Source organism: Ursus arctos, unplaced genomic scaffold, assembly GCF_023065955.2.
Source record: "Ursus arctos isolate Adak ecotype North America unplaced genomic scaffold, UrsArc2.0 scaffold_22, whole genome shotgun sequence".
NCBI lineage: Eukaryota > Metazoa > Chordata > Mammalia > Carnivora > Ursidae > Ursus > Ursus arctos.
This window is the reverse complement of record NW_026622897.1, coordinates 58,846,814-58,874,563: the sequence shown is the minus strand read 5'-3', so window position 1 is coordinate 58,874,563 and position 27,750 is coordinate 58,846,814. Positions and strand designations below refer to the sequence as shown.

At 38.9% G+C, this 27,750-nt stretch overlaps 2 protein-coding genes across 2 annotated transcripts; both read right to left on the bottom strand.

Annotated features, from left to right (window-relative positions):
- Nucleotides 1-1,546: 1,546 nt before the first annotated feature.
- LOC130544524 (olfactory receptor 56A3-like) lies at nucleotides 1,547-2,506 on the bottom strand. Its single transcript, XM_057316630.1, has one exon. The coding sequence runs from the start codon at nucleotides 2,504-2,506 to the stop codon at nucleotides 1,547-1,549; it is 960 nt and encodes a 319-aa protein (XP_057172613.1).
- Nucleotides 2,507-23,434: 20,928 nt separating this feature from the next.
- LOC113248218 (olfactory receptor 56A3-like) lies at nucleotides 23,435-24,382 on the bottom strand. Its single transcript, XM_026489576.4, has one exon. It carries the CDS (start codon nucleotides 24,380-24,382, stop codon nucleotides 23,435-23,437), a length of 948 nt encoding a protein of 315 aa, XP_026345361.1.
- Between the last annotated feature and the right edge of the window lie 3,368 nt (nucleotides 24,383-27,750).

The following is a 27,750-nucleotide window of genomic DNA, read 5'->3' as shown; positions in this document are numbered from 1 at the left end:
CTACTTTGAGTTCTCTCCAAGCTACACTCTACAAACCAGAAGGTAAGAATGATATGGGGGCTTTTCAGGACTGTTTGCTGGATTTTCTTCTGTTCTTATTTCATATTCTTTCTCTAGGTCCTTCCATCTGTTTTCCCATTGTTTCAATAATGATATGTAGTGAGTTCCCAAGTATATATCTTATTTGAGGGCTGAACTTATCCGTGCAATGGTTTACTATACACTATAACTTGGATGCCTCAGATGTATTCAACCAAAGTCCCTAAAAATGCACTTCTGGTCTTACCTCTAAGCCCCCATTTGTCCCCTGGCAATAGTCCGTACAATCCTCAGACCATGGAATATTGCACGAAGTATGGTCTCCCTCACTCTTGATAAGTAGTATGAAAACCCAGAGGACAAGGACCATGCTTGAATTATATTCCTAGAAAATAGCATACATTCAATCATTGATTCAATGTGTATTCAGTCATTAACTTCTAAACATTTATGGTCTCTACCATACCACTAGCACTGTTTGGGCACTGCAAATACAACAGTGAACACATCAGGCAAAAGTTCTTGCCCTTCTGCTTAAATTTTAGTAAAGGTAGGGCTGACTAAACAAATAAAAGCAAAATGTACAGTCAGTAGATAGGGATTAATGTGCAAAACAGGGAAACAGACAAGGTGTTAGGACATCATCTGTGCTTTGGGGGAATATTGTTGGGTACTATTTTTAAATACTGTGGTCGGGGAGACACAACGGACCTGAGGGAAGGAGCTATGTGGCCAGAGGAACAACAAGCCAAAATTCCCAGAGACGGGAATGTGGTTCATGTTTTTGAGAAGCTGTGAGGGAGGCAGTTCTGACTGAGGGACTGAAGGAGGAGGTCAGATACATAAAGGAATCCCACCTACAGAAACAAATTCCTCTCTCTTCTGGGCTTCTTTATGTGTTTTAATCTAACTCTTCTTACATTGATTTTTACATGTTTTTGGCTTTTCCCCTAGGCTTTAGAGTAATGGGATCAAGATTTATGTATGTTAGAGTCCCATTTTCTAGCTCTGTGCCGGACATAAAATAACTTTCAATAAATATGTTTGAGTGCCTGAGGGAAAGATTAAAGCGCAATGGTCATTTTCAACAGTTTTTAGCAGTTGCTTTTTAATCTCGTTTTACTTCTCCAAAGTCATGCACTGTCTTTAAGTTCTGATACTTCCCATCAGCCACACATCTTAAAGTGAGTATGGATTTTCCATCACACTGACTCTAAATGGTATTTAATCAGGGGCAGACAATGAAGTGTGATGCTCGGCTCATGAACTTTCATAGCCCCTGGTCTGGGTACCATGATGAGAATTTTACGTCTGTATCCTTAGTCGCTTCCTGAAATTGATGGAAGGTAAAAGGTGTGTTATGACTGTGGGTAAGAGGGAAACCATGCAGTTCATATCTTCAGGCATGTCCAGAGAGAGGATTAGGACTGTAATTTTATCCCCATGTCCCTGCCTTTCGACTGTGATTTGGGTGTTCATGGTTGAGAAGAGTCAAGCTAGAACACGATTAGTTGCTGCTCTCTCCCACCCTCCTCAGTAATTTCCTAATCCCCACTTTAATCTCCTGGGTTCGTACCCCATAGACAATGGGGTTGAGAGCTGCAGGAATTACATGGTGTAGGACATTAAGTAAGATGGGGATATCGGGGGAAACTTTCTTCTTGGCAATGTGGGTAAAAACAAAAACCAGCAGGATGGTGCTGAAGAAGAGGATGAGAATGAAGTGAGAGCCACATGTGCTCAGAGCTTTGGCAGCTGCCCCTTTTGCCTTGAGTCTAAGAACGGCTCTTAGGATGAAGGTATAGGAGAGGAAGATGAGGATGAGGTCGGAGCCCAGAAGAGTCCAGGCCACAATTAACTGGTAAATTCTGTTAAGGGCAATGTTATCACAGGAGAGCTTGGACACAGAGAGGTTGGCACAGATACAGTTCTCAATTATATTTTTTCCACAATAATGGAGCCGGGAAGAGAGGATGGGAATGAACATAGTAAGAAGTACATTCCTGGCCAAAATAAAAATGGCGGCCTTGGCTACAAATTGGTCAGTGATGATGGATGAGTACCTCAGTGGGTGGCAGATAGCCACATAGCGGTCATAGGCCATGACCATGAAAGTGCAGGACTCCATGCCAAGGAAGCAATTCATGATGTACATTTGGAGGAAGCAGGCATAGAAGTTGATGGACTTGATGTCAAACCAGAAGATGACCAGGACCTTGGGGATAACGGTGAGGCAGAGCACCATGTCAAGTAGGGAGAGGATGCTGAGTAGGTAGTACATGGGCTCATGCAGAGAGACCTCCAGCCGGATGGTGACCAGGAGAACACCATTGGCTCCCATGGCCAGTAGAAAGAGGAGGCTGAGGGGCAGGGACAACCAGAACTTCCAACTGGGCGACCTGACAAAACAATTCAGGAGGAACTCTGAAACCTCAATGGAGATGGTGCCATTTTGGTGTGCTGTCATCTTTTGTCTTATATTCCTACAGCTTTCTTTTAGTGATCTGTAAAATTAGGGTAAAAATTAGGTATGACTCAAGACACATGAATTCACAATAATTTGCCTCTCCTAGGTGAAACTGGTGAGTCCTAGCAGGTCATCCAGAACCAAATGAATTCATCTGTTTTTTTTCTTTGTGACATGGTTCTAGGACATTCCTATCACTTTAAGCAGTATACAGGACTGGGGAAATATGGTTTGTTTATATATGTTTGTTTTTTTCAAGGTTTATATTTAATAGAATTGTTCCTGCTTCACAGAAACTAAAGAGAAGGAATTACTTAGTAAACTACTTTTTGACAATTTTGTCCCCAAATTTGTATGTGTAAGTTTCTTCCTTTGTTTTGTTTTGTTTTTTAATAACCACATAGACTGCCATATGACAATTTAACTATAGCAATATGCCCAGATAACTAACAGAGCCCAGCACAAAAAGGGACTCAAATTCATCTCCTTGGTTCTGTGTGCCATGCCCATTCTGAGTTTCTGGCTATAGTTTGCTTTAATTATAGACTTAAAAGATGATACCCTGGTAATAAATTTAGTTAGTCTTCATGATCTCTAAACAGTCATTTGATGAGGGAGGTATGGATCCTGCCATATAATCCTATTACGTCCCTCTATACATCTTCATATTTGTAGGATTCTTAACTTTGGGAAGACATAACCTTAAGAGGAGAAGGAACACTTCCACATAGGTATGTGAGAGTCATACCCGCCATTAGACAAAATGAAAATTTGATTGTTCTGCTTGCAATAGCCTGAGGGTGATGAAGACTTATATTTAAAGTTTTTGCATCTCTTTTCTGTTTTATTTTTCCATTTTCAATATAACAATCCAGGTACACATTCTCCTGCTACTATGCACAGTTCAATGTTGCCATGTTTTCTTATCACTTAACCTCCTCCCCTGGCATTCTGTTGGGTAACACTGAAAAAGAAATTGTCCTTACTCTTGGGAGGTAAAAGTAAAACCATTCAGGGGACGAGTAAAATAAGAACAAATGATAGGGTCTTGCACAAACTATGAGGAGAGCGTAGGGTTGGCTGAGTCACTCTGATGTTGGATATAGGCTGGCAAAAAGGAATTGTAAATAAAGTGAACCAGTCTTCTCCTTTACATGAAGGGTGAAGGATTCTAAGGTTCTCACCCCTCTGAATTATGAAAGGTAAGGGTCAGGTCTTTCTGGGGTCCTTCAAACCATGCAGTCCATTGTAGCTAAATCTGTGTACATGCACCAAGGCCTCTGTTAAAGTGTTATTTTGTGGGATTAGAAACATTTTTTCATTAGGAGTTTAAGTACTTCCATATTTATCATTCTTTAGGTTCATTATATAACATAAATTGCATATCAGTTTGGGAACTTTTTTCCATTTCCTCTACCTATACTCAAATACCCTACGGCTTTTTCCCACCAAATTATTTGGCATTCAAGGAGATATGTTATAATATCACATTACCAACAAGGGAATTTATATCTCACAGTCTTGTCCACCAGTACTGCATCACACTGATCTTATTGCTTATGCAGTGGGTTGGGTTGGAGTAATTTCTAGGATACTCTGGATCTCATGAATAATTGTATGATGATGTGTGTGCCCCATCAATCCTATTAAAAGAAAACAAACCTCACCCATGATACAATGAATTATTTTGACCAGAGACTGTGATGGAGGAGAAATAGTATTGGAGTGGGGGTAGGGTACCAAGGAAGGGGGTTTTAATAAAACTGTGACCCCAGATCTGAATGATATTTTCATACTTTTGGAAACACTTTTTTTTTTCCCTTGGAGGGGTTCGAATAGTATTTTTGTATCCAGTTGTGATTTTCTATTACCTAACTGCAGTTCCAGTCCTGCTCAGCTGCCTCCTGTTAGATTTTCCCCATCAGAGAGACCCTGCCTGTGTCTGGGGCTTGCTCTCAGAGGAGGTAGAAATGGCATTCCCTTCCAGGGCTCCTCTCTTCACTCCTGATCCTCTGCTTCCCCAGGCAAGGGTTGTGAAGCTGACGTGTGCCAGGCATGGCTCCCACCTGATATATAGAAGAGATCAAGATGGCCTCCCAATTCTTGTTCTCTTGCTAATAGAATACATTTGTAGTGACTTTGGCAATTTGGGGATGAAGTTTAAACATATTATATCATTTGTGACTCATAGCACTCTGAAGTAGGTAGGATAAGTTGACCATTTTTTTCAGGATTTTACTTATTTATTCATGAGAGAGAGACACACACAGAGAGGCAGAAGCAGAGGGAGATGCAGGGTCCCCGCAGAGCAGGGAGCCCAATGCAGGACTCAACGCCAGGAGCCCGGGATCATGACTTGAGTTGAAGGCAGATGTTTAACAAATTGAGCCACCCAGGTGCCCCTTAAGTTGATCATTTTAACAATATATCTTTTGAAATGGGTAGATTGAGATTCAGTGGTGTTATATTTCCACTGTTTAATTAGTAGGGTTCGAGTGTGGAAGAAATAAAATTTAGATCCAAAGCCAGTGAATATATGAATATACCCATGTCCTGTGTTACCACAGTGATGTAGCAATGCATATCTTTTTTTTTTTTTAAAGATTTTATTTATTTATTTGACAGAGATAGAGACAGCCAGCGAGAGAGGGAACACAAGCAGGGGGAGTGGGAGAGGAAGAAGCAGGCTCATAGTGGAGGAGCCTGATGTGGGGCTCGATCCCAGAACGCCGGGATCACGCCCTGAGCTGAAGGCAGACGCTTAACCGCTGTGCCACCCAGGCGCCCCAGCAATGCATATCTTAAATGTCATTTTATACTATATATTTTTAGGTTTCTCTCTTTTTCCTTCTCCCCTCCTTCCATGCTCATACAGTCCTTGAACAGTTCTCAAAAATCTGGAATTTTTCTTTTTATTACATTTACCACTCTGACTCCTGCTTCCACTTATCAAAATCCAATTTTCTTCTTTCTTTCCCTTTATTTTGTTTATCTTATTATTATTTCCCCCTAGGAAGCAACCCAGTCATGGTTTCAATTAAGATTGTAAAACAATTTCCATGGGCATATTCTCTGATTTATCCTTCTGTCACAAAACTGTATACCCTCCACTCCCCAAGTCAGCATCTCGTCTATTCTTTGCCTTGTTTGTCTTACAAAGACTGGGAGATTCTGGACGTGCAGTAGGTCATGAAGATTAAAACCCAGAGAAAAATGACATCCAGTCATGAGTTGTTGACCAAAGGACCTTCTGTACGTCCTGGGCATCATGTTCATTCAACTCGGTCTTTCCCTCTCTCATTCTATTTGAGTACTTTCACTTGTATGTTTGCGGCGTAAAATAATAGCACCTGGCCGACCCAGACCTTGCCACCATCACCCTCAACATGTTCAAAAGCAGACTGCCAAATTCCAAATATTCCATCTAAAACCCACTTTCATCATTTAGGTTTTGTCATTTGCATTTGCTTATCACATCCTCTGATCCTACTCTGCAAAGTTTTTACGTTTAATTCTTACATGTCATAGCCCCAAATCTCACCATCTCCGAGAAGCTTTCCTTCTCCAGGGTATTCAAAGTATTCTTGGAGAGAATTAGAGAGTCATTCAATGGAAATAGGGGAAATCTTGAAATGACCTTGGGAGGGTACAGCCACATGGAAGAAATGGGAATTCAGACATTAGTGTACATGGAGAAGAATTGAGCAAGAAATATGTTCTCTTTGTCTCCTGAAGAACTTTGGGATAATTATTTCTAGTGCCAGGATAATGTTTCTGAGTACAACTTAAAGGGATTATTTTATCTCTTCTTTCCACTCACCGACTCTTCCTTTCTCCTCTTTTTCCTGGAACGTTCCTACATGTTCTTCAATCTACAATTCTTCCAATAAGCTTTGAAATACCTACTCAGCCCTAGAAGTAAAGCCACTGAGACTGTATATGTCCTTCTTCCCCTCCTCTTTCAATCTTGGATTGCAATCAGAGCTAGGCAACAGCATCACTAGGGCTGAGGACCTAGAGCTAATGACTTCTGGTTCCAGGTAGGGACAGGATGAAGAAGCCTAGGAAGTTGAAGGGCAATGACAAAAGCAGAGACCCTGCTGGACAAGCTTTTTCCCAGGCTGCAGGACAGGACCCCAGCATAGAAGTATGGAAGCCCTGTTTGAAGAAGTGGAGGGGTTGTTAAGGACTGCCTAACACTAGAAATACATGCAGATTTGTGAGATATCTCTCCCAAGTATCATTTTTAACCATCATTGATCTGAACCAATCTATGACAGATAACTCTAGGATCTGTGCATGATTTTCTGTTTTTGGTGGGAGTAGCTTTTAGAAATTCTTTAGATTGAGCTTAATCTGAGGACCTACTCTTGTACTCTCACTGACCCCCACTTGTCTCTGTCCTCAACATCTTAAGTTATTTAGATTAAATTTAATTCCTACACCATGATTCAAACATTTGTGTGCAGAATCTTTGCCCCAAAGTCCCTACATTTCAATATGTACAGTCGAACACCCCAAATCATCTAAACTAAGCTGCAGATGTAGCACTTTCCAGGCTCCCCCCCATTTATCTCCTATGGACAAATTCCTGCTTCTCTGCATCTCTGGTACCACCCAGCAAAAGATCTGAAAAGGCAAGAGGAGGGGGAAAGGAAGGTCCCAGAGCACAGGTTGTCACATGTGCCTCCTTACCTGAGACAGGATGTAGTCTCTACTCCCCTATTTTCAGACTACTTCAGCTGTACTGACTTAGGAATGGAAAGAAGTACAGACCTGGACTGAAAAGAAAGATTCCCCCCATCCCTCCACCTCACCCCGTTCTGGCTAATAGCAGTATAGCTGCCTCTCAGCTACCCTCTACCCAGACTCACCTACAGAGGATTGAAGCATGGGGTCCCCTGGAGTTCTGGTTAGTTCCTGAAGTTATCTGGGGTAGTTATAACTCCAGAGCCTCAGGGACTTTACGCTCTGGGAACTTCTCCTTCTCTAATTCCTTGGGCCCAAGAGGTCCTCTTAGGACAGATAAGTAGTCAGGTGTGAGAAGAAAGTGATTTTTGTTCTCTCTAAAAGCAAGGAGCTCTGGTAATCCAGCCCTATGTTGACTATGTATTCTGTAGGCAGTTAGTGTCCTCATTGTAGGGCTCTTGATTGCCATTAACTTATGACTTTTATAATGGCATTATGATGATAATGCAAGAGAAACTTGAAACAAATATTCCTGAGACAATGCATATTGTTTTTCAGAGAGATAATCCTACAAAAATTTTTGTTGCACTGAAGAGTTTTAAAATGTGAGGCGCATATGACTGTATACTAGGACACATCACTTTAAAAAGTTTTAATTTCCATTTGAACTTTGTGTGAATTAGTCAAATCCCCACATTATGGGAACAAGCGCCATTGGTTTCTTTATTTTTTTATGAATGGTTTTATGAATGGTTTATGAATGAGTATGGTGGACACATGATAGTTTTTTTTTAAAGATTTTATTTATTTACTTGGACACATGATGTTATATTTGTTTCAAGTGTCCAACATAGTGATTTGCCAAGTTTATATATTATGCTGTGTTCACCAGTGTAGCTACCATCTGTCACCATTCAATGCTATTACAATATCATCGCCCATATTCCCTATGCTGTGCCATCATCATCAGTTTCTACAAAGACCTTATTTTGCTTTATTATTTATTTAAAGATTTTATTCATTTATTTGAGAGGGAGGGAGAGAGAGATCATGAGCAGGGGGTGGGGCAAATGAGGGACAAGCAGACTCCTTGCTGAGCAGGGAGCCTGAGGGACTCTCTCCCAGGATCCTGAGATCATGACTTGAGTTGAAGTCAGGCACTTAACCGAGGGTCGCCAGGTGCCCCTTCTTTGGGTTTCTTTTTCTTTTTCTTTTTTCTGCACATGTCAACATTGCTTCTATTTCTCTTCCCTTCAGAAAAGTATAGGCTTCAGTGTTCTTAAAATACGCTGTTCTAATTAATCTCTATTGTTCTTATTAAGCTGCAATGTTCATTTGTAGGAGATAGGTTTGGATATTGAATTTATATAAATGGTATTGGCTTATAAATGTGAGGTTATTCTTTGATTTTACTCAACACTAAATTTTAAGTGTCTGTCCATGTTACTCTGCGTAAGTCACTTCATTTTTAACAGCTGTTCAATTTCGAGTATGTGCATTTTCCCTCTTTATGTGAGTAGTCAACACTTCAGTGATGCATAATTTTTTGTTACCAAAAATAATGTTGCTGTCCATATCCTTGTACATTTCTCTTTAGAGACCTAAAATAGCTGTATGTGCAGGAGTTTCTTCTTTTTAAGTTATGGTATAAAAATATTTAATTTCACTAGTAATTATCAAATTTCTCTCCAAAATATTTAGAAAATATCCCTAGAAATCCCTAAAATTTCTTTATTTTTCACATTTCTTACACCATTTGATGCTTTTTTTTAAAGCTTGGTAGATATAAAATAGTTATCTCATTACTTTAATTAGAATGTCTCCTTATACCTGAGATTTTTTTGTATAGTCATTTGGGATTTCCATGCTGTAAATTTTATGTTGACATTCCCTGCCTTTGGTTTTGGTATTAATTTTTGTTTTTCTTGTGTATTTACAAAATCTTGCATTTTTAAATATGAGAGCCCCTTTCTGGCTAGATATTGCTATTATCTCCCTTAATCTGTCATTTACTGTGAATTTTAGTGTATGCTGTCCAGTATTCAGTAAAAATTCTTCAATTTGATCAAGTGAAACTCTATTTTTCTATGAAAAAATTTTCTCTGGGGTTCTTATTTAAGAAATATTCCACAAGATCACAAAAGGTGCTTTTTTTTTGTTCTCATTTTAACTTTTTAAAAACTTAGTGCTTTATGTTTCATACTGCTGTATTTATATCTGCTTGTGGCTTAGACTGTCAAAAGTAAGGGGTGGTACTAATTTAGTATGCACTCCTATGGTCCCAACAACTGTAAAAATGTGAAATAGTGTCTTCTCACTTTTATAAATATCTTCTACTCTGAACCCCCCAGCATCTGAACACTGCTGTGAGCACTCTTATGGTGTATCCCAGAACTCCCCATGTACCATCAAGTGTGGGTTACTGCCAGCAGAGTGGGGTCCATCAGTGCCAGGCTCCAGTGTATGGTCTGAAACTTTTTTGTTTTGTTGGTGGAGGTGCTGTTCGGGATATTAAGTATTGTTGAATAATTCCTCTGTATTCAGTGTTAAGTAACTTTATTTTTCTCCATATAGAGATAAATGATTGATCCCTTTCCCACTGATTTGAGATGTCAATTTTATTATATACAAAGGTTCATGCACATATGGCTGCGTTTCTGTTCCATTGTTGGCTTCTGTTCCATCACTGACTTGACTTACAGCAATCCCACATTATTTTTATTCCTATTGCTTTGTAATATATACTATAATATGGCAGGGTGAGTTTTCATTTGAATTTGATCCAAACATGTGTAGGGTTTTTTTGTATACAGATTTTTATTTAGAAAGGGAAACTCTCTTACATTGTTGGTAGGAATGCAAACTGGTGCAGCCACTCTGGAAAACGATATGAGGTTCCTCAAAAAGTTAAAAACAGAGCTACCCTATGATCCAGCCATTGCACTACTAGGTATTTCCCCAAAGGATACAAAGGTACTGATTTGAAGGGATACATGCACCCCATGTTTATAGCAGCATTATCTACAATAGCCAAATTATGGAAAGAGTCCAAATGTCCATTTCCTGATGAATGGATAAAGAAGATGTGGTATATATATATAACAGAAATTATTCAGCCATCAATAAGAATTAAATCTTGCTATTTGCAATGACATGGAAGGAGCTAGACAGTATTACGCTAAGTGAAATAAGTCTGTTAGAGAAAGACAAATAGCATATCATTTCCCCCATATGTGGAATTTAAGAAGCACAGCAAATGGACATAGGGTGGACAAGAGAGGAAAACCAAAAAACAGGCTCTTAACTAAAGAGAACAAACTGAGAGGAGGTGGTTAGGGGGATGGGTTAAATAGGTGATGGGGATTAAGGAGGGCACTTGGAATGAGCACCGAGTGTTGTTTGTAAGTGTTGAATCACTAAATTGTACACCTGAAACTAATTCACACTGTATGTTAACTAGCTGGAATTTGAGTAAAAACTTGAAAAAGAAAAATAAAAATTTGAAAATCTGAGCAAAACAAACAAACAGCCCCAGATATATTTGTTACAGGGCACTGTCTTCCAAGTTTCTTGGAGTGAAGCAAACCTGTAACAATCCGTGGCCCTACAGGAAAACTTCACCAACATGTGCACATTTAAAAAACTGGGTTTATGGTGTGTGTGCATTTTTGTATTCAAGTTTGTTTCCTTTAATGTTATATTGTGAACATTTCCCATTTCATGAAAATATCTTTGAAATCTCAAAGATACATAATTTTTTTTATTTTTTTATTATGTTCAGTTAGCCAGCATATCATTAGTTTTTGATGTAGTGTTCAATGATTCATTACTTGCATATGACACCCAGGGCTCATCACAACACGTACCCTCCTCAACTATTTTATTTTTTAAAACAATTAGTTCTTGGATCTCAGTTGGGTGTCTCAGTTGGTTAATCGTCCAACTGTTCATTTCAGCTCAGGTCATGATCTTGAGGTTGTGAGATCGAGCCCCGCAGCAGGCTCCATGCTCAGATGGGAGTCTGCTTGAGATTCTCCCTCTCCCGCTCTCTCTGCCCCTCCTGACTGACACCTTCTCTTTCTAAGTAAATACATAAATAAATAAATAAACAAATAAAATCTTTACAAAAAGAATTACTTCTGTATTATAAGTGAATGTAGCAACTTCATATTTCCAATATCTGTTTTTAAGTCTCTGAAGACATTTATTAATGCTTTTATTTATCTAATAAATACTTGCATTGTGCTTACATGCTAAGCATTATTAATTTATCCTTAATTGTTATTCTTTCTAGCCCATTAATTCTGATTGTTATGATATGGCTGCTCACCGCCTTTTTTCCATATTATTATTATTTTCTTATTTTATATCCTGTATGCATATGTCCCTGGGACAATAAGTAGCTCCTGTAGAAAATATACATGGGGATAGAGGAAGAGAAGAAGATCAAGTTCTAGGTTGCAAGTTCTCCAGGTGGGTTTTGTGATCATCACCTCAGAGAAAGTTTATTACTTTTTGGGCTTTATTATTTCTTGTTTCCTACACCCTACGCAAACAAGCCCCTCAAGGTAACGTTCCATTATCCAAGCTCCAACATTACTCTTGTCCAGGAATTATTCAGTGAAATTGGTGAGATTGCATGGATCCCAGCTGGGACAAAAAGGGCCTTCTCAGTGCTTACAAGTACCTGGCCATGACAAGTGCTCTGCAGTTCTTTTTCCTACTCAGTAGCTTCAAGGTTGGTGAAGATACTCTCAAGGGAAAGCAAAGGAGAAATAAAAGAGCAACTAAAATCTCTCCCTGTCATCTAGTTTTATATATGTGTGTTTGTGTGTGTGTGTGTATCATATCTACTTTATCCACGTATTTTTTATTTCTTATTTTATTTGTTAACTCGTTGATTGTTTAATAGCATGTCAAACCTCTCGGTATTTGTGTATTTTTCCGTGTTTTTACTTGTGATGTTTTTCTAAGTTCATAACATTTTCCTTGGAAATTGATCTCAATCTGCTTAAATTTATTCAGACTTGTTTTGTGGTCTAATGTGTGATCTATCCTGGATAATGATGCACGCACACTTGAGAAGAATGTGTATTCCGTTGTTTTTGGATGGATTATATATCTCTTATGTCCTTCTGATCCAATGTGTCTTTCAAAGACATTGTTTCCTTATTGATTTTCTGCTTGAATGATCTATCCATTGATGTAAGTGGGGTATTAAAGTCGAATTTATACATTTATAATTTATAAATATATAATTTATATTTTTATATTCATAAATATATATTTATATATAAATATATCATAAATTTATAATTTATATATATTATAAAATATAAAATTTATAAATATATAAATATAAATTATACACTTATAATTTATACACATATAAATATGTATAAATTCATACATATATAAATATACATTTATAATTTATAAATACATAATTTATATTTTTATATTTATAAATATATAAATATATAAAAATAAATATATAAATATATATTTATGAATTTATAATTTAAATATATAATTTATAAATATATAAATATATACATATAAATTATACATTTATAATTGTATCACAATCAATATCTCCCTTTGTTCATTAATATTTGCTTTATGTATTTAGGTGCTTCATTGTTGAGTATATAGATATTTACAACTGTTATATCTTCTTCTTGGATTGATCCCTTTATCATTATGTAATCTCTTCTTTGTCTCTTGTTGCAGTCTTTGTTTTAAAGTCCATTTTATCTAAGTATTGCTGCCCTGGCTTTTTCTTGGCTTCCGTTTGTATGGTAAATGTTTTTCAGTCCTTTACTTTCAGTCTGCATGTGTCTTTAGGTCCGAAGTGAGTCTCTTGTAGGCAGCATATAGATGGGTCTTGTTTTTTTAATCCATTCTGCCACTTTATGTCTTTTTATTGTAGCATTTAGATCATTCACATTTAAAGTAACTATTGATAGGTTTGTAGTAATTGCCATTTTGTTTTTTTGTTTTGTTTTGTTTTGTTTTTGTCTCCTCATGCTCTCCTTTGTAATTGATGATTTTCCGTAGTGCTATGTTTGGCTTTCTTTCTCTTTATTTATTTTTTTTCCTATTTCTCAATAAGTTTTGGGTTTGTGGTTACCATAAGGTTCAACTAAAACATCCTAAGTGTATAGCTGTCTGTTTTAAATTGATAACCGTGTCAAATAGAATATGTTTCATTGTTAAGTTTTTTCCTTTGAATATATGAGTACTTTGAATATATATCATAACCCTGTGCTGGTCTGCAACATTTCTCTGAGAAATCATCTGATAGTCTTATGGGATTTCTGTTGTATACAACTTTTTGTTTCTTTTTTGCTGCTTTTAAAATTCTCTTTTTCTTTATCCTTTGGTATTTTAATTACTATGTGCTGTGGTGCGAACCTCTTTGGGTTCGTCTTGTTTGGAGCTCTCCGTGCTTCCCGCGCTGGATCTCTATTACCATCCCGAGCTTAGGGAAGTTTTAGCTACTTCTCCAAATAAGTTTTCTGCCCCCTTTTCTCCCTTCCTATTCTGGGACCCCTATAATGTGATTGTTTGTTTGGCTGATGTTGTTCAAGAGATCCTTTAACCTATCCTCATTTTTTCAAATTTCTTTTTCTTTTCCTCGTCAGCTTGGGTGATTTCTTTCCATTATCCTGTCTTCCAGACTGCTGATCCTTTCTTATACATCCTCTAATCCACTGTTGAATCCCTCAGTGTATTTTTCACATCAGTTACGGTATTCTTCACCTCTGATTGTTTTTTTTTTAAATATGTATTTTCTATTTCTGTGTTGAAGGTCGCACTGAGTTCTCCCGCTCTCCTCTCAAGGCCTGTGTGCAGCTTTATGGCCATCACTTTATACTCTTTATCAGGCACACTGCTTTACTCTCTTTCAATCAGTTGTTTTTCTGAGGTTTTACCCTATTCTTTCTTCTGGAGTGTTTTCCTCTGTGTCCCAGTTTTCTTTGACTTCAGTGTTTGTTTCTACGAATTAGGTGAAACAGCTACTTCTCTTAAACTGGAAGGAATAACCCTAGGTAGGGTCATCTTCTGTGTGGCCCATGTGTGCTTGGTTACTGGCTGATAGGAGCTGTGGCTGTTGTGGGCTGGGAATTGAGGAGGACTCCATGCTGGAGCTTCATGGTGGGATGGCCACAGCTGAAGTGGGCGTGGTTTGGGATGGTCCTAAGGCTGTCTGTTCAGAAAGGAATCAGGCAGGACAGGTGAAGCCAAAGTGGGTGAGGCTGTGGGGTTCCCAGGGCTCTATATGAAGAGGGCACCATGGTAGAACAGCTGCAGCTGAAGTGGGTGCAAGCTGGGGTGGGGTGGGTCCTGGTGTCTATGCAAAGAGGGTACCTTGGCAGAATAGCTGAAGTGGAAGTGGGTATAAACCAGAGCATTGGAAAACTCTATTCAGAGGGGCCCCTGGCAGGGCTGCTGGGTTGCTGGGGTCTGAAGGTGAGCTATGAGTTTTGTCAAGTCCTGGGATGTTCTGTGCAGGGGATGCCCAGGCCAGACCTCTGTAGCTTAAGTGGGCATGAGCTGGGGAGTTTTATGTGCAATGGGTACCCTGGCAGGATAGCTGAAGGTGGAGTGGGTGGAAGCTTGTGTGTCTTGGGGCTTTCCACACTGAAGGCACTCTGGTAGGACAGCTGTATTTAAAGCAGACAGTCCAGGATGTCCTGGGCTACTCAGGACACAGGGATGCCCTGTTGGAGTGGCTGGATCTGAACCTTGTGTGGGTGGGGGTGTCCCAGGGAACTCTGCACAGGGGGTGTCCTGGTGGGGTGTCTGGAACCAAGGCAGGCACAGGATGAATAATGGCACATATCTATCATCATAATATCATACGCAGTATTTTCATTACGCCCCAAATCCTCGGTGCCCTGCCTACTCCTCTCTCCATCACCCCCCTCCCTCATCCAGGATCCTCTGATCTTTTTATTGTCTTGTAGTGTTGCCTTCTCCAGAATGTTATATGGATGGAATCATATATTATGTAGCCTTTTCATACCGCCTACTTTCACTCAATAAGATGCATTTAAAGTTCCTCCATGTCTTTTCATGGTTTGATAGCTCATTTCTTTTTAGGCCTAAGTAGTATTCCATTGGATATATCTCAGTTTATTTACCCATTCACCTACTGAAGGACACCTTGGATGCTTGTACATTTTGGCAATTATGAATAAAGAATCCTTGTGTAGGTTTTTGTATAGAAATGCGTTTTCAACTTCTTTGTGTAAAAACCAAGGAGTGCCTTTGCTGGATCAAATGGTAAGAGCATGTTTTGTTCTGTAAGAAACCACCAAATCATTTCTAATGTGGCTGTAGCATTTTCCAATCCTACCAGTAGTGAATGAGAGTTCCTGTTGCTCCATCTCCTTCCCAGCATGCACCATTGTCAGTGTTCTTGATTTTGGCCATTCTAATAAGTGTATGATGATATCTCATTGTGGTTTTAACCGGCATTTCCCTGATGACCTATGACATAGAGCAGCTTTTCATATGTTTTGTTGTTTGTTGTTTGTTTGTTTTTTTTCATCTGTGCATCTTTGGTGAGGTGTGTGTTCAGTGTGTTCTTGAGGTGTGTGTTCTGTTCTCCTGGTTTATGACTTAACTTCTCATTCTCTGGACATTGATTTTCTGAGTGCGAATTTAATGTAATTAGATTATATTTTAAAGATTTATTTATTTCCTTATTGGAGAGTGAGGGAGAGGAAAAGAGCACATGAGCAGGGGTAGAGGCAGAGGGAGAGGGAGAAGGATGAAGCAGACTCCCCGAGCCTGGAGTCCAGTAGCAGGGCTCCATCTCAGGACCATGAGATCATGACCCGAGCTAAAATCAAGAGTTGGACCCTTAAGTGACTCAGCCACCCAGGTGCCCTGAAGGTTTTAATTTTAATGAAGTCCAGGTTATAAGTTCTTTCTTTCATAGATTGTGTCTTTGGTGTTGTATCTAAAAAGGCATCACCATACCCAAGGTCATCTAGGTTTTCTCCTATGTTACTTTCTAGGATCTTTATAAATTGGCCTTTTGTTTTTTTAAAGATTTTATTTATTTATTTGACAGAGATAGAGACAGCCAGCGAGAGAGGGAACACAAGCAGGGGGAGTGGGAGAGGAAGAAGCAGGCTCATAGCAGAGGAGCCTGATGTGGGGCTCGATCCCAGAACGCCGGGATCACGCCCTGAGCCAAAGGCAGACGCTTAACGACTGCGCCACCCAGGCGCCCCTATAAATTGGCCTTTTATATTGAGATCCATGTTCCATTTTGAGTTAATTTTTTTCTGAAAGGAGCAAAGACTGTGTCTTGATTTTTCTATCCATTCATTTATTTATTTGCAGATGGCTGGCCAGTTATTCCAGCACTTTTTGTTGATGACCCGCTGGTGCTTTTATATTGAAAGTGAATTTCTTGTTAGCATATAGATGAGACTTGCTTTTTTTTTTTCCTCCTTCCAAATCCCATATGTCAATTTGTGCTTTTTATTTGGATTATTTAGACCAGAGTTTCTCAGCTTGTAATGACAGTTCAGACAATTTTCTTTTGTGTGTGAGTCTGTTCTATATATTGTGGCATATTTAATAGCATTCCTCACTAGTTGTCAGTAGCACCATACACTCTAACTCACCTCTATCCGCACAGTTGTAATGAGAAAAACGACTCTAGACATTGCCAAATGTGTCCCAGGGGCCAAAATTGCCACCCCTTCCTGAGCCAGTGATTTAACCATATGCATTTGCTATGTCGATGTGATTAATACCCACTCATGGCTTCTTTTACTCTATATGTCAGAGCAGTTGCAACAGAGACCATATGACCTTAAAAAGCTTGGCTTTTTAATGAAAACTTCTGCTGTTACAAGCAGTAGTGTTTAAAAAATGCGTCTTTCTATTATCACAGTCAAATTTCTAATATTATTCTATTCCATGTATAAAATACAAATTCATACAAACTTGCTTCTATTTCACCCCTTCTTATCAATCTTCCATTTTTACTATGCATTTTATTTCTGTATGTTTTATAAACGTTGGCAGTATGTTTTGCTCCTGTACTTTGTCTCTGTCTCTGCCTTCAATTACCAAGTACACAAATACTAGATTAAGTAACATTATGTCATCACTCATCAGGTCACTTCTTCATTGTTTTCAGCATTATTTCTTTCCGTTTTTTAGTTTAAAGTGTTTCCATGTCTATGCCTTTCATTCTCCTCCCCGCCCCACACAGTGAAATCTGCTATAAAAGCCCATGTGTAGGCCGTACATCTTTTTTAAGAATGAAAGCATTCACTAAAATGATAGAGCATTGCCAGTAACCTTCATATGAGACTTCATATATACAAAATATGTATATGTAAATATATACAAAATAAAGCTTCATGTATCCAAAATGAAACTCAGAACATTAGAGCAAGATTTACAATTACATAGAAAGAAAATGTAAAGAGATGTAAACTGTTACAGAAAATGTAAACAAATATTTCATTCATAACCAGAAAGTTTGGAAAACTCTGAAAAAGGACAGTGTGTCCGAAGTCCTGGAGTTAGATTGCTACTCTTTTCCCGGGTTCTACCAGATGCAGAAAGATTCACAGTTCTGTGAATTGTCTCAGTTTTCCCCCATGTGACACCTAATCTAGGCATGGGGAGTAATAACGTAATTATTTGATTAATATTTTGGAATGCAGAGGTCTTAGTATTGAGCTATCATTTCTATTAGATTACACTGTGATACATTTCCTCTGGATTGTGCCTGTTTTTAATGAAGGGCCTGCTGTTTTTCAGCCCCAATATCTTCAGTTTATACAATTGTGTTACTTCTTTGGCTCAAACTGAAGTTCCTATTGCAATATTCTGTCTAGGCTTTGAAATCCTAATCTAGCTTTGGGTCCTGACTTTCTGCCAAGTGGTCACCTTCTTAGAACTCTACCTTGGCTTCTCCTTGGCTATGTTCTTCCTACATATTGATATTTCTCCTTGCTTCTTGGACCTCTTTCTCACCCAGGCACAGACCCTTTGCACTTATAAACATGGACCTTGCCTATCTTGCTCTCTACTGCAACCCTAGCACCATAGCAGGGATTTGTCTGTATTAGGAGTAAATGCATATTTTGCAGACAAAATGGTGTTAACTGTGGACCTAAAGGGTCATCACCATTCTCATATGTGCTCTGCTTTGTTTTCTGGGCCCAGTATCCAATGTCAGTTGTGTCTCAGATATCTGTTTCACTTTCTCAGGTCATTGAAGGAAAGGTCCAAATATGGGTAATGTGTGAGTAAACTGAAAAGTCTCCCCAATAAAATCTGAGTTTTAACAGTTTCTGGATATTTCTGTCTAGTTTGAAGAGACCTACTTCCTACTGTAATATTTTATTGAATAATTACAACACTTTCACTTTAAGCATTTCATATAAAATATATTTATTAAAATAATAGAGCACAAAATAACTAACTTAAAATATTCATATGTACATGTAGTGTTAAAAACAGTTTAATGAATTACAAACTATGATTATTATCATCTACCTTTTGAGCAACCTTTGACACTAACATCCAGTGCTTCCCCTAGCACTAATATTCCTGCCTTATCATGAGTAAAGTCTCTATTTACATTTTTCCTTAGGTTCTATGACTTCCAAGGTTTATACATGGCTCTATTGCAAATCTGTCGCTGTAGGAGTTGAGGGCTGTGTGTTGTAAGAAGCCAAAAAATGAGCGTTCTCTTATTTTACTCTTCTCACATTGGTGCTGGGACATAAGCACTCACGTCATGTAGCATTTTAGGACAAAGACGTTATTATCCATTTTCTTTTTATCCATCTTTCTTTTCTCCATGTGGAAAAACATAAGAAAGAGAAAAATCACAGCCATTTAGAAAGAATTTGGCTTTAGCTCTTTTCCAGGAAGGATAAATTTTTCTCAATTCAATTGCTCTCCTACCCATTTTTCATTTGCCTTTGAAGCCATAGACCTAGTGCGGATCCGACCCGTGTAGCACCTACTAGCCACACGTGGCTACTGGGCACCTGCAGTGTGATTGTCCTGACTGAAATATGTTGTAAATATAAAATACACACTGTATTTCGATGGCCTAGTGCAGAAAAAGAATGTAAAATATGTTATTATTAAATTTTCCTATATTGATTATGTGGTGGAATTATAATGTTTTAGATATATTGGATTCAGTAAGGTACATTATTAGGATCAATTTAACTTTTTATATTTTAACGTGACTACTAAAACGTTTAAAATTGTGTGGCTCACATTGAACAGCATTGTTCTGGAGGAGATTCTTATTAGTATCAGTTATTTTTGGGATAAGGCCATCGCTAATCTGTTCCCCTTGTTTACGAAATGAACCTGTCAATACTGCTTTTTTGTGTTAATACTGCTTTGATGGGAGCCATAAATGTGTAAAAGTTGCATATCAACACGTCAGTGCAAAGCTTTCAAAAATATATGTTTTAAATACAAAGATCTTACCAGTCTATTTGGAAGAGAAGACTTGTGTCAGATTTTCTCAGTCTTGGGTGGTACACGCTTTAAATCCCCTGATGTAGCCCTTTTGGGGCATTCCCTGTTCGTTTTCTAACAGCTAACTGGGGAGATTTGGGTTTGTTGTACAATGTGACCATGGTAGAGGTCAGTCCTGAAGGTTTTTGGTCCCTTGATGAGTAGATGTTAATATATGATAGTGTTAAAACTGGTAGACTTTTAATCTTCCCTAAGAGATTATAGCTTAAATTTACCTTAGCATATTATATCTTCCTACTTGTAAGACCTTCCTGTTGGTATTACCTGCATTTAAACCAAGTCATTTAATCTTATGTTGAAATATGTGAGAGAATGAGATATTGGAGAATTCTTTTTGAAGTAACAAAGAAAAGCACATCTATGGTATGAACCTCATTGGATCTGGACATTCTATTTTTATTTTTTAAAAGATTTTATTTAGTTATTTGATAGAGAGAGCACGAGCATGGGGAGGGGTAGTGTGAAAGGGAGAGGGAGAAGCTGACTCCCTGCTAAGGTGGAGCCTGACACAGGGCTTGATCCTGGGACCCTGGGACCATGACCTGAGCTGAAGGCAGATATTTAACTGACTGAGCACACCAGATGCCCCAACGTTCTTTTTTCACTTTTGAGAAATATATTATTCCAAGTAAAATGTTGACTATGTGCTTTTAACTATCACTTCTTAATTATGTGAGTACATGTTTATTCTTTTTTTATAATAATTTTTTATTATGGTATGTTAGTCACCATACAGTATATCCTTAGTTTTTGATGTAGTATTCTTAAAATAGTAGCAGACAGTGATATCTAGGAGCAGAGGAATAAAATATCCATTTATTGTTCTTCACTGTGAGATAGAGAAGACAAAGAAATGGACAGAGTTTGCTGAATGAAAGGTTAAGTAGTACAAGGATGAATCAGTCAAGGCTGAAAAACCCATATTTTGAAGAGAATATTGGTATTAGAGTATTGAGAGATTTTTCTTCCATGGTCAAAACAAGGAAACACATTTCTAAGTTGTTATGAAGCACACGAGCTAACATTTAGAAAGGATCTTCTAGAACAAATTGTTCACTGTTCTCAGGGGTAGCAGATGAGTAACATGAAACACAATCAGACCACCTCATTTGTTCCCAAGAATCCACCCCTTTTTTGGTAGTTGTGCAAGACTTACAATTCGGACCTTTACCCTCTATCTAGTGCTTTCTTATTTTGCCAGGTATCCTACTGCCTACGGGTGCCTTATTCCATTCTTCATTCTCTCCCATCAAGAATAATATATTCCTGGAACTCATATTTATATTCTCCCTAACCAAACTTTGAGCTCTCACAGCAAAAATATTCAATCTATTTTTGTGTTTAAGAGCTAACAAAGTTCCCAGGATGCAAAGTATGCTTAGAAACTATCCAGTTAATATGAAAAAAATGTTTAGATATTTAGATGGTATGTTTTCAAAACTTTTAATTATTATTACTGGATCACATAGTACAATTTTGCAATCTTTAACTCATTAGCAGAACTATGGGGGCATACCATAAATTATGACAGCTTGGATTCAAAAGATAAATGTCCAAAGCATAAATCCATTGGGGAGGAGAATTTAGGAGTCTCTTAAATATAGTGAAACACATGACTTGTTGCATGAATGAGAAATCCATGCAAAACCCCTCTCTTCCTGCAATGCTCATTTTGAGTGATCACCCAATTGCAGACCCAATTACACACCAATAGTAACATACCATCATTTAGGATTGAAATTTTTTTTTAATGTTTTTTTATTACATTATGTTAGTCACCATACAGTACATCCCTGGTTTCTGATGCAAGGTTCGATGATTCATTAATTGCGTATAACACCCAGTGCACCATGCAATATGTGCCCTCCTTACTACCCATCACCGGTCTATCCCCCCCCCCCAGAAGCCCTCAGTTTGTTTCTCAGAGTCCATAGTCTCCCATGCTTCACTCCCCCTTCTGATTATCCCCCTTTCTTTATCCCTTTCTTCCCCTACTGATCATTCTAGTTCTTATGTTCCATAGATGAGAGAAATCATATAATTGTCTTTCTCTGCTTGACTTATTCCAGTTAGCATTATCTCCTCCAGTGCCATCCATGTTGCAGCAAATGTTGAGAACTCGTTCTTTCTGATAGCTGAGTAATATTCCATTGTATATATGGACCACAGCTTCTTTTTTTTTTTTTTTAATAATGATTTTTTATTAAATTATGTTAGTCACCATACAGTACATCTCCGGTTTCCGATGTAAGGCTCGATGATTCATTAGTTGTGTATAACACCCAGTGCACCATGCAATATGTGCCCTCCTTACTACCCATCACCGGTCTATCCCATTCCCCCACCCCCCTCCCCTCTGTAGCCCTCAGTTTGTTTCTCATAGTCCATAGTCTCTCATGTTTCATTCCCCCTTCTGATTACCCCCCCTTTCTTTATCCCTTTCTTCCCCTACTGATCATTCTAGTTCTTATGTTCCATAGATGAGAGAAATCATATGATAATTGTCTTTCTCTGCTTGACTTATTTCACTAAGCATTATCTCCTCCAGTGCCGTCCATGTTGTAGCAAATGTTGAGAACTCGTTCTTTCTGATAGCTGAGTAATATTCCATTGTATATATGGACCACAACTTCTTAATCCAGTCATCTGTTGAAGGGCATCTCGGCTCCTTCCACGATTTAGCTATTGTGGACATTGCTGCTATGAACATTGGGGTGCATATGGCCCTTCTCTTCACTACGTCTGTATCTTTGGGGTAAACACCCAGTAGTGCAATGGCTGGATCATAGGGTAGCTCAATTTTTAACTTTTTAAGGGACCTCCACACTGCTTTCCAGAGTGGCTGTACCAACTTGCATTCCCACCAACAATGTAGGAGGGATCCCCTTTCTCCACACCCTCTCCAGCAATTGCTGTTTTCATTTGTATGTCATCATTGGAAAAGTGTCTGTTCATATCTTCTGCCCATTTTTTGATTTGTTTATTTGTTTCTCGTGTATTGAGTTTGAGAAGTTCTTTGTAGATCTTGGATACCAGTCCTTTATCTGTAGCGTCATTTGCAAATATCTTCTCCCATTCCGTGGGCTGCCTCTTAGTTTTTCTGACTGTTTCCTTGGCTGTGCAGAAACTTTTAATCTTGATGAAGTCCCATAAATTCATTTTATCTTTTGTTTCTCTTGCCTTTGGGGATGTATCATGAAAAAGGTTGCTTTGGCCGTTGTCGTAGAGGTTGCTGCCTATGTTGTCCTCCAGGATTGAAATTTTACTCCCATGTCTTTGGCTTCAATATGCTCCCTTCTGTGAAAATAAGAATAAGAATGCACTACACTTTACACAACTCTACCCAGAAATATCCACAATTGTATATTCATGATTGTAAAGGCATGACATATTAACGCTATATATTCCAAACCATTAATTTCTCACTTTAAAACCTGCCTCAAGGACCCCAGTATTTTGTTAAAATAGGATCGTGTATATGGGAAAAAACAGAAGAGGTCAAGGATATTGTTCAAGGAGAAGTTAGAGTAAAGGGAACTACAATGAAACTTAAGTTTTATTAAAGAAGACACAATATCCAATTTATACAGTTTGAATTATAACTCATAGATATGTATTTCAACCTACTCTGTCATATTGATTCAAAACTCATCCTATATTAGGAATGCAGAGATCCAGTTGTCCTTACTACCACACTTTCTTTAGTAATCTCTGGATTCCTTGCTTGATCTCCTGGGTTCGCACTCCATAAACAATGGGGTTGAGGGCTGAGAAGATGACATGGTGGAGAACATTGAGCAAGACTGGCACATCAGGGGAGACTTTCTCCTTCACCACAAGAGTGAGCACAAAGACCAGAAGAATGGTGCTGAAGAAGAGGATAAGGATGAAGTGAGAACCACATGTGCTTAGGGCCTTGGCCACAGCACCCTCTGCCTTGAGTCTCAGCACAGCTTGAAGGATGAGGCTGTAGGAGAGGAAGATGAGGATGAGATCGGATCCTAGCAGTGTCCAGCCTACAGCAAACTGGTAGAGGCGATTGATGGTGACATCATCACAGGAGAGCCTGGAGACAGACATATTGGCGCAGATGCAGTTCTCAATAACATTTCTCCCACAATAATTGAGTCGGGATGATAGAATGGGGATAGGCACTGTTAAAATACCATTTCTGGCCAAAATAAAAATGGCGGCCTTGGCCACAAATTGGTCCGTGATGAGGGATGGGTACCTCAGTGGGTGGCAGATAGCCACATAGCGGTCATAGGCCATGACCATGAATGTACAGGACTCCATAGAAAGGAAGCAGTTCATGATGAACATCTGGAGGAAGCAGGCATAGAAGCTGATGGACTTGAGGTTGAACCAAAAGATGGCCAGGACCTTGGGAATGACGGTGAGGCAGACAACAATGTCCAGGAGGGAGAGGAGGCTGAGTAGGTAGTACATAGGCTCATGCAGAGAGGCCTCCAGCCGAATGGTGATAAGGAGAATACTATTGGCTCCCATGGCCAGGAGGAAGAGGAGGCTGAGGGGCAGGGACAACCAGAACTTCCAGCTGGGGGACCTGACAAAACAATTCAAGAGGAAGTCTGAAACCTCAATGGAGATGTTGCCATTTTGGTGTGCTGTCATATTTTGTCATATATCTACAGCTTTCTTTTAGCGATCTGTAAAATTAGGATAAAAATTAGCTCGTGACTGAAGACACATGAATTTAGACAATTTGCTTCATTTAGGTGAAATTTGTGAATACTAGCAGGTCATCCAAAGCATGTGAATCCATCTGTCTATCCTTTGTGCTCTGCTACAGAGACATTCCTATCACTTTAAGGTGTATAGAGGACTTAGGAAATATGGTTTATTTTTACATGTTTGATTCGTTCAAGTTTTATTTTTAATAGAACTGTTATGTTTTTGGAGACTGTAAAGAGAAGAAAAAATTGCTTAAGAACTCCTTTGTGAGAGGTGAGTCTCTAAACTTGTACTTATAAGTTTCTTCCTTTTTGTTTTTTTTTAATGACCACACAGACCACCATGTGATCATTTACCTGTAACAATATGCACAGATAAGTAGTGGAACCTGGCACAAATAGGGACTCAGATAGATACATGTCCCTCGTTCTCCATGCCACCCCCATTCTGAGTTTTCAAATTGAGTTTGGTTTAATTAAACTTTAAAAAATGATACTCTGAAAATAAAGTTATTCAATTTTCATTTTGTCTAAAAAGTTTAATTCAGTAAGTATAGATTCTGGCAAATAATTGCTCCTTCCCTTATGCATCTTCATATTTTTAGTATTCTTGACTTCTGAAAGAAACAATATTAAAAGGAACTTAAGAAATTGCCCATAGGTATGTGAGAGTGATACCTGTCATTGAAGAAGATGAAGTTGATTGTTCTGATTGTAATAGTGTAAGGGTGATGAAGACTACCTTTAAAGTTCTTATCCTCTTTCTATTTTTCTTTGCATCTTCAATATAATGATCCAGTTTCTGTCTAGTAGGTCTTTGCTTTGCCTTGGTGGAGTGGCCCACAAAGCATTGGAGATACTGCAATTGCAGGAAAAAAACCTATAGAAAAATAACATCCAGTTGTTGACCAAAGGACCTTCTCCTGTCTTAGACACTATATTCATTTAACTCTGCCTATCTGTCAATTTGTTTCATTAGATACATTCACTTTTAAGTTTGAAGCATAAAGTAATACTTCTTGCTCAGCCCAGACCTTGCTGCAATGACCCACAACATGTACGACCTCAGGCTGCCAAACTGAAATACTCCCCTAAAAACTATTTTCATTGTTTAGGTTTTGTCCTTTATCTTTGCTCATTGCATCTTCTGATCCTACTCATTGCAAAATTTTGACATTTAGGCCTTACAAGTCAGCTACCCAAACCTTACCATTTCCAAGAAGCTTTTCTACTTCAGGGGTTTCAGAGTATTCTTAGAAAGAATTAGGGATTCATTGAATGGAAGGAGTGAAAATCTGGAGGGTACAGCCACATGGAAGAAATGGGAATTCAGACATTAGTGTCCGTGGGGAAGTATAGAGCAAGAAGTATGTTCTCTTTGTCTCCTGAAGAACTTTGGGGTAATTATTTCTAGCACCAGGATAACATTTCTGAGTACAACTTCAGGGGATTATTTTATCTGTTCCTTCCACTCACTGGCTCTTTCTTTCTCCTCTTTTCTCTGGAATGTTCCTACATGTTCTTTAATCTACAGTTCATCCAATAAGCTTTGAAATACCTATTCAGCCCTAGAAGTAAAGCGTCTGAGACTGTGTATGTCCTTCTTCTCCTCCTCTTTCAATCTTGGATTGCAATCAGAGCTAGGCAACAGCATCACTAGGCTGAGGACCTAGAGCTAATGACTACTGGTTCCAGGTAGGGACAGGATGAAGAAGCCTAGGAAGTTGAAGGGCAATGACAAAAGCAGAGACCCTGCTGGACAAGCTTCTTCCCAGGCTGCAGGACAGGACCCCAGCATAGCAGTATGGAAGCCCTGTTTGAAGAAGTGGAGGGGTCGTTAAGGACTGCCTAACTCTATAAACACACACAGATTTGTGAGTAATCTCTCCCAAATATCGTTTCAGACATCACTGAGCTGACCAACCACGGAGAGATACCTGTATGATCCTATGACCTGTGCATTATTTTGTGTTTTTGGTGGCAGTAGCTTTTAGAAATTCTTTAGATTGAGCTGAAATCTGAGGAACTACTTTCTGACTCTCACTGACCCTCAACTGTGGTCTGTGTCCTCAATTTCTGAAGTTATAGATTAAATTTAATTCCTACACCATGATTCAAGCATTTGTGGACAGATTCTTTGCCCCAGATCTCCTAAATTTTCATTTTCATAGATGAAAACCCTGTGTTTTGTAGTTGAATGTCCAGATGGTGTACTTCTCCAACCCTGTCTGCCCATTAATCTCCTATGGACAAATCCCTGCTTCTCTGCATTTCTGGCACCACCCAGCAAAAGATCCTAAAAGGCAAAAAGGATTGTTTTTTTTTTTTTTTAATTTTTTTTATTATATTATGTTAGTCACCATACAATACATCCCCGGTTTCCGAAGTAAAGTTCGATGATTCATCAGTTGCGTATAACACCCAGTGCACCATGCAATACGTGCCCTCCTTACTACCCATCACCAGCCTATCCCATTCCCCCACCCCCTCCCCTCTGAGGCCCTCAGTTTGTTTCTCATAATCCGTAGTCTCTCATGTTTCATTCCCCCTTCTGATTACCCCCCCTTTCTTTATCCCTTTCTTCCCCTACCGATCTTCCTAGTTCTTATGTTCCATAGATGGGAGAAACCATATGATAAATGTCTTTCTCTGCTTGACTTATTTCACTTAGCATTATCTCCTCCAGTGTAAAAGGCAAAAAGGATTGTAAAAGAGAAGGCCTCAGAGCACAGGTTCTCACATGTGCCTCCTGACCTGAGACCGGATGCAGTCTCTATTACTCCTTTGTGAGACTAATTCATCATTACTGACTCAGGAATGGAAAGGAGCACAGATCTGACTGAAGAGAAAGGTCCCCTTCTCCCTGCCTCCCATGTTCTGGCTGATATTGGTATAGCTGCCTCTCAGCTACCCTCTACCCAGACTCACTTACAGAGGATGTGAAGCACGGGGTCCACTGACGTTGGAGCTCTGGTTAGTTCCTGAAGTATCTGTGGTAGTTATAACTGCAGAGCCTCAGGGACTTTGTCCTCTGGGAACTCTCCATCCCTAATTCTTTGGGCCCGAAAAGTCCTCCTGGAACACAAGGCAGGCAGGTATGAGAAGAAAATGATTTTCTTTCTCTCTAAAAGCAAGGAGCTCTTGTAATTCAGCCCAAGATTGACTGTGTGTTCTGTAGGCAGTTAATCTCCTGGGTGTAGGGGTGTTTACATTCACCCATCCATGTTCACACTCCCTTGTACATGCATCGTCGGTGCCTTCCACAGGTCCCATAAGCTCACTCAGTTCTTACGGGCTTCCTGCACATAA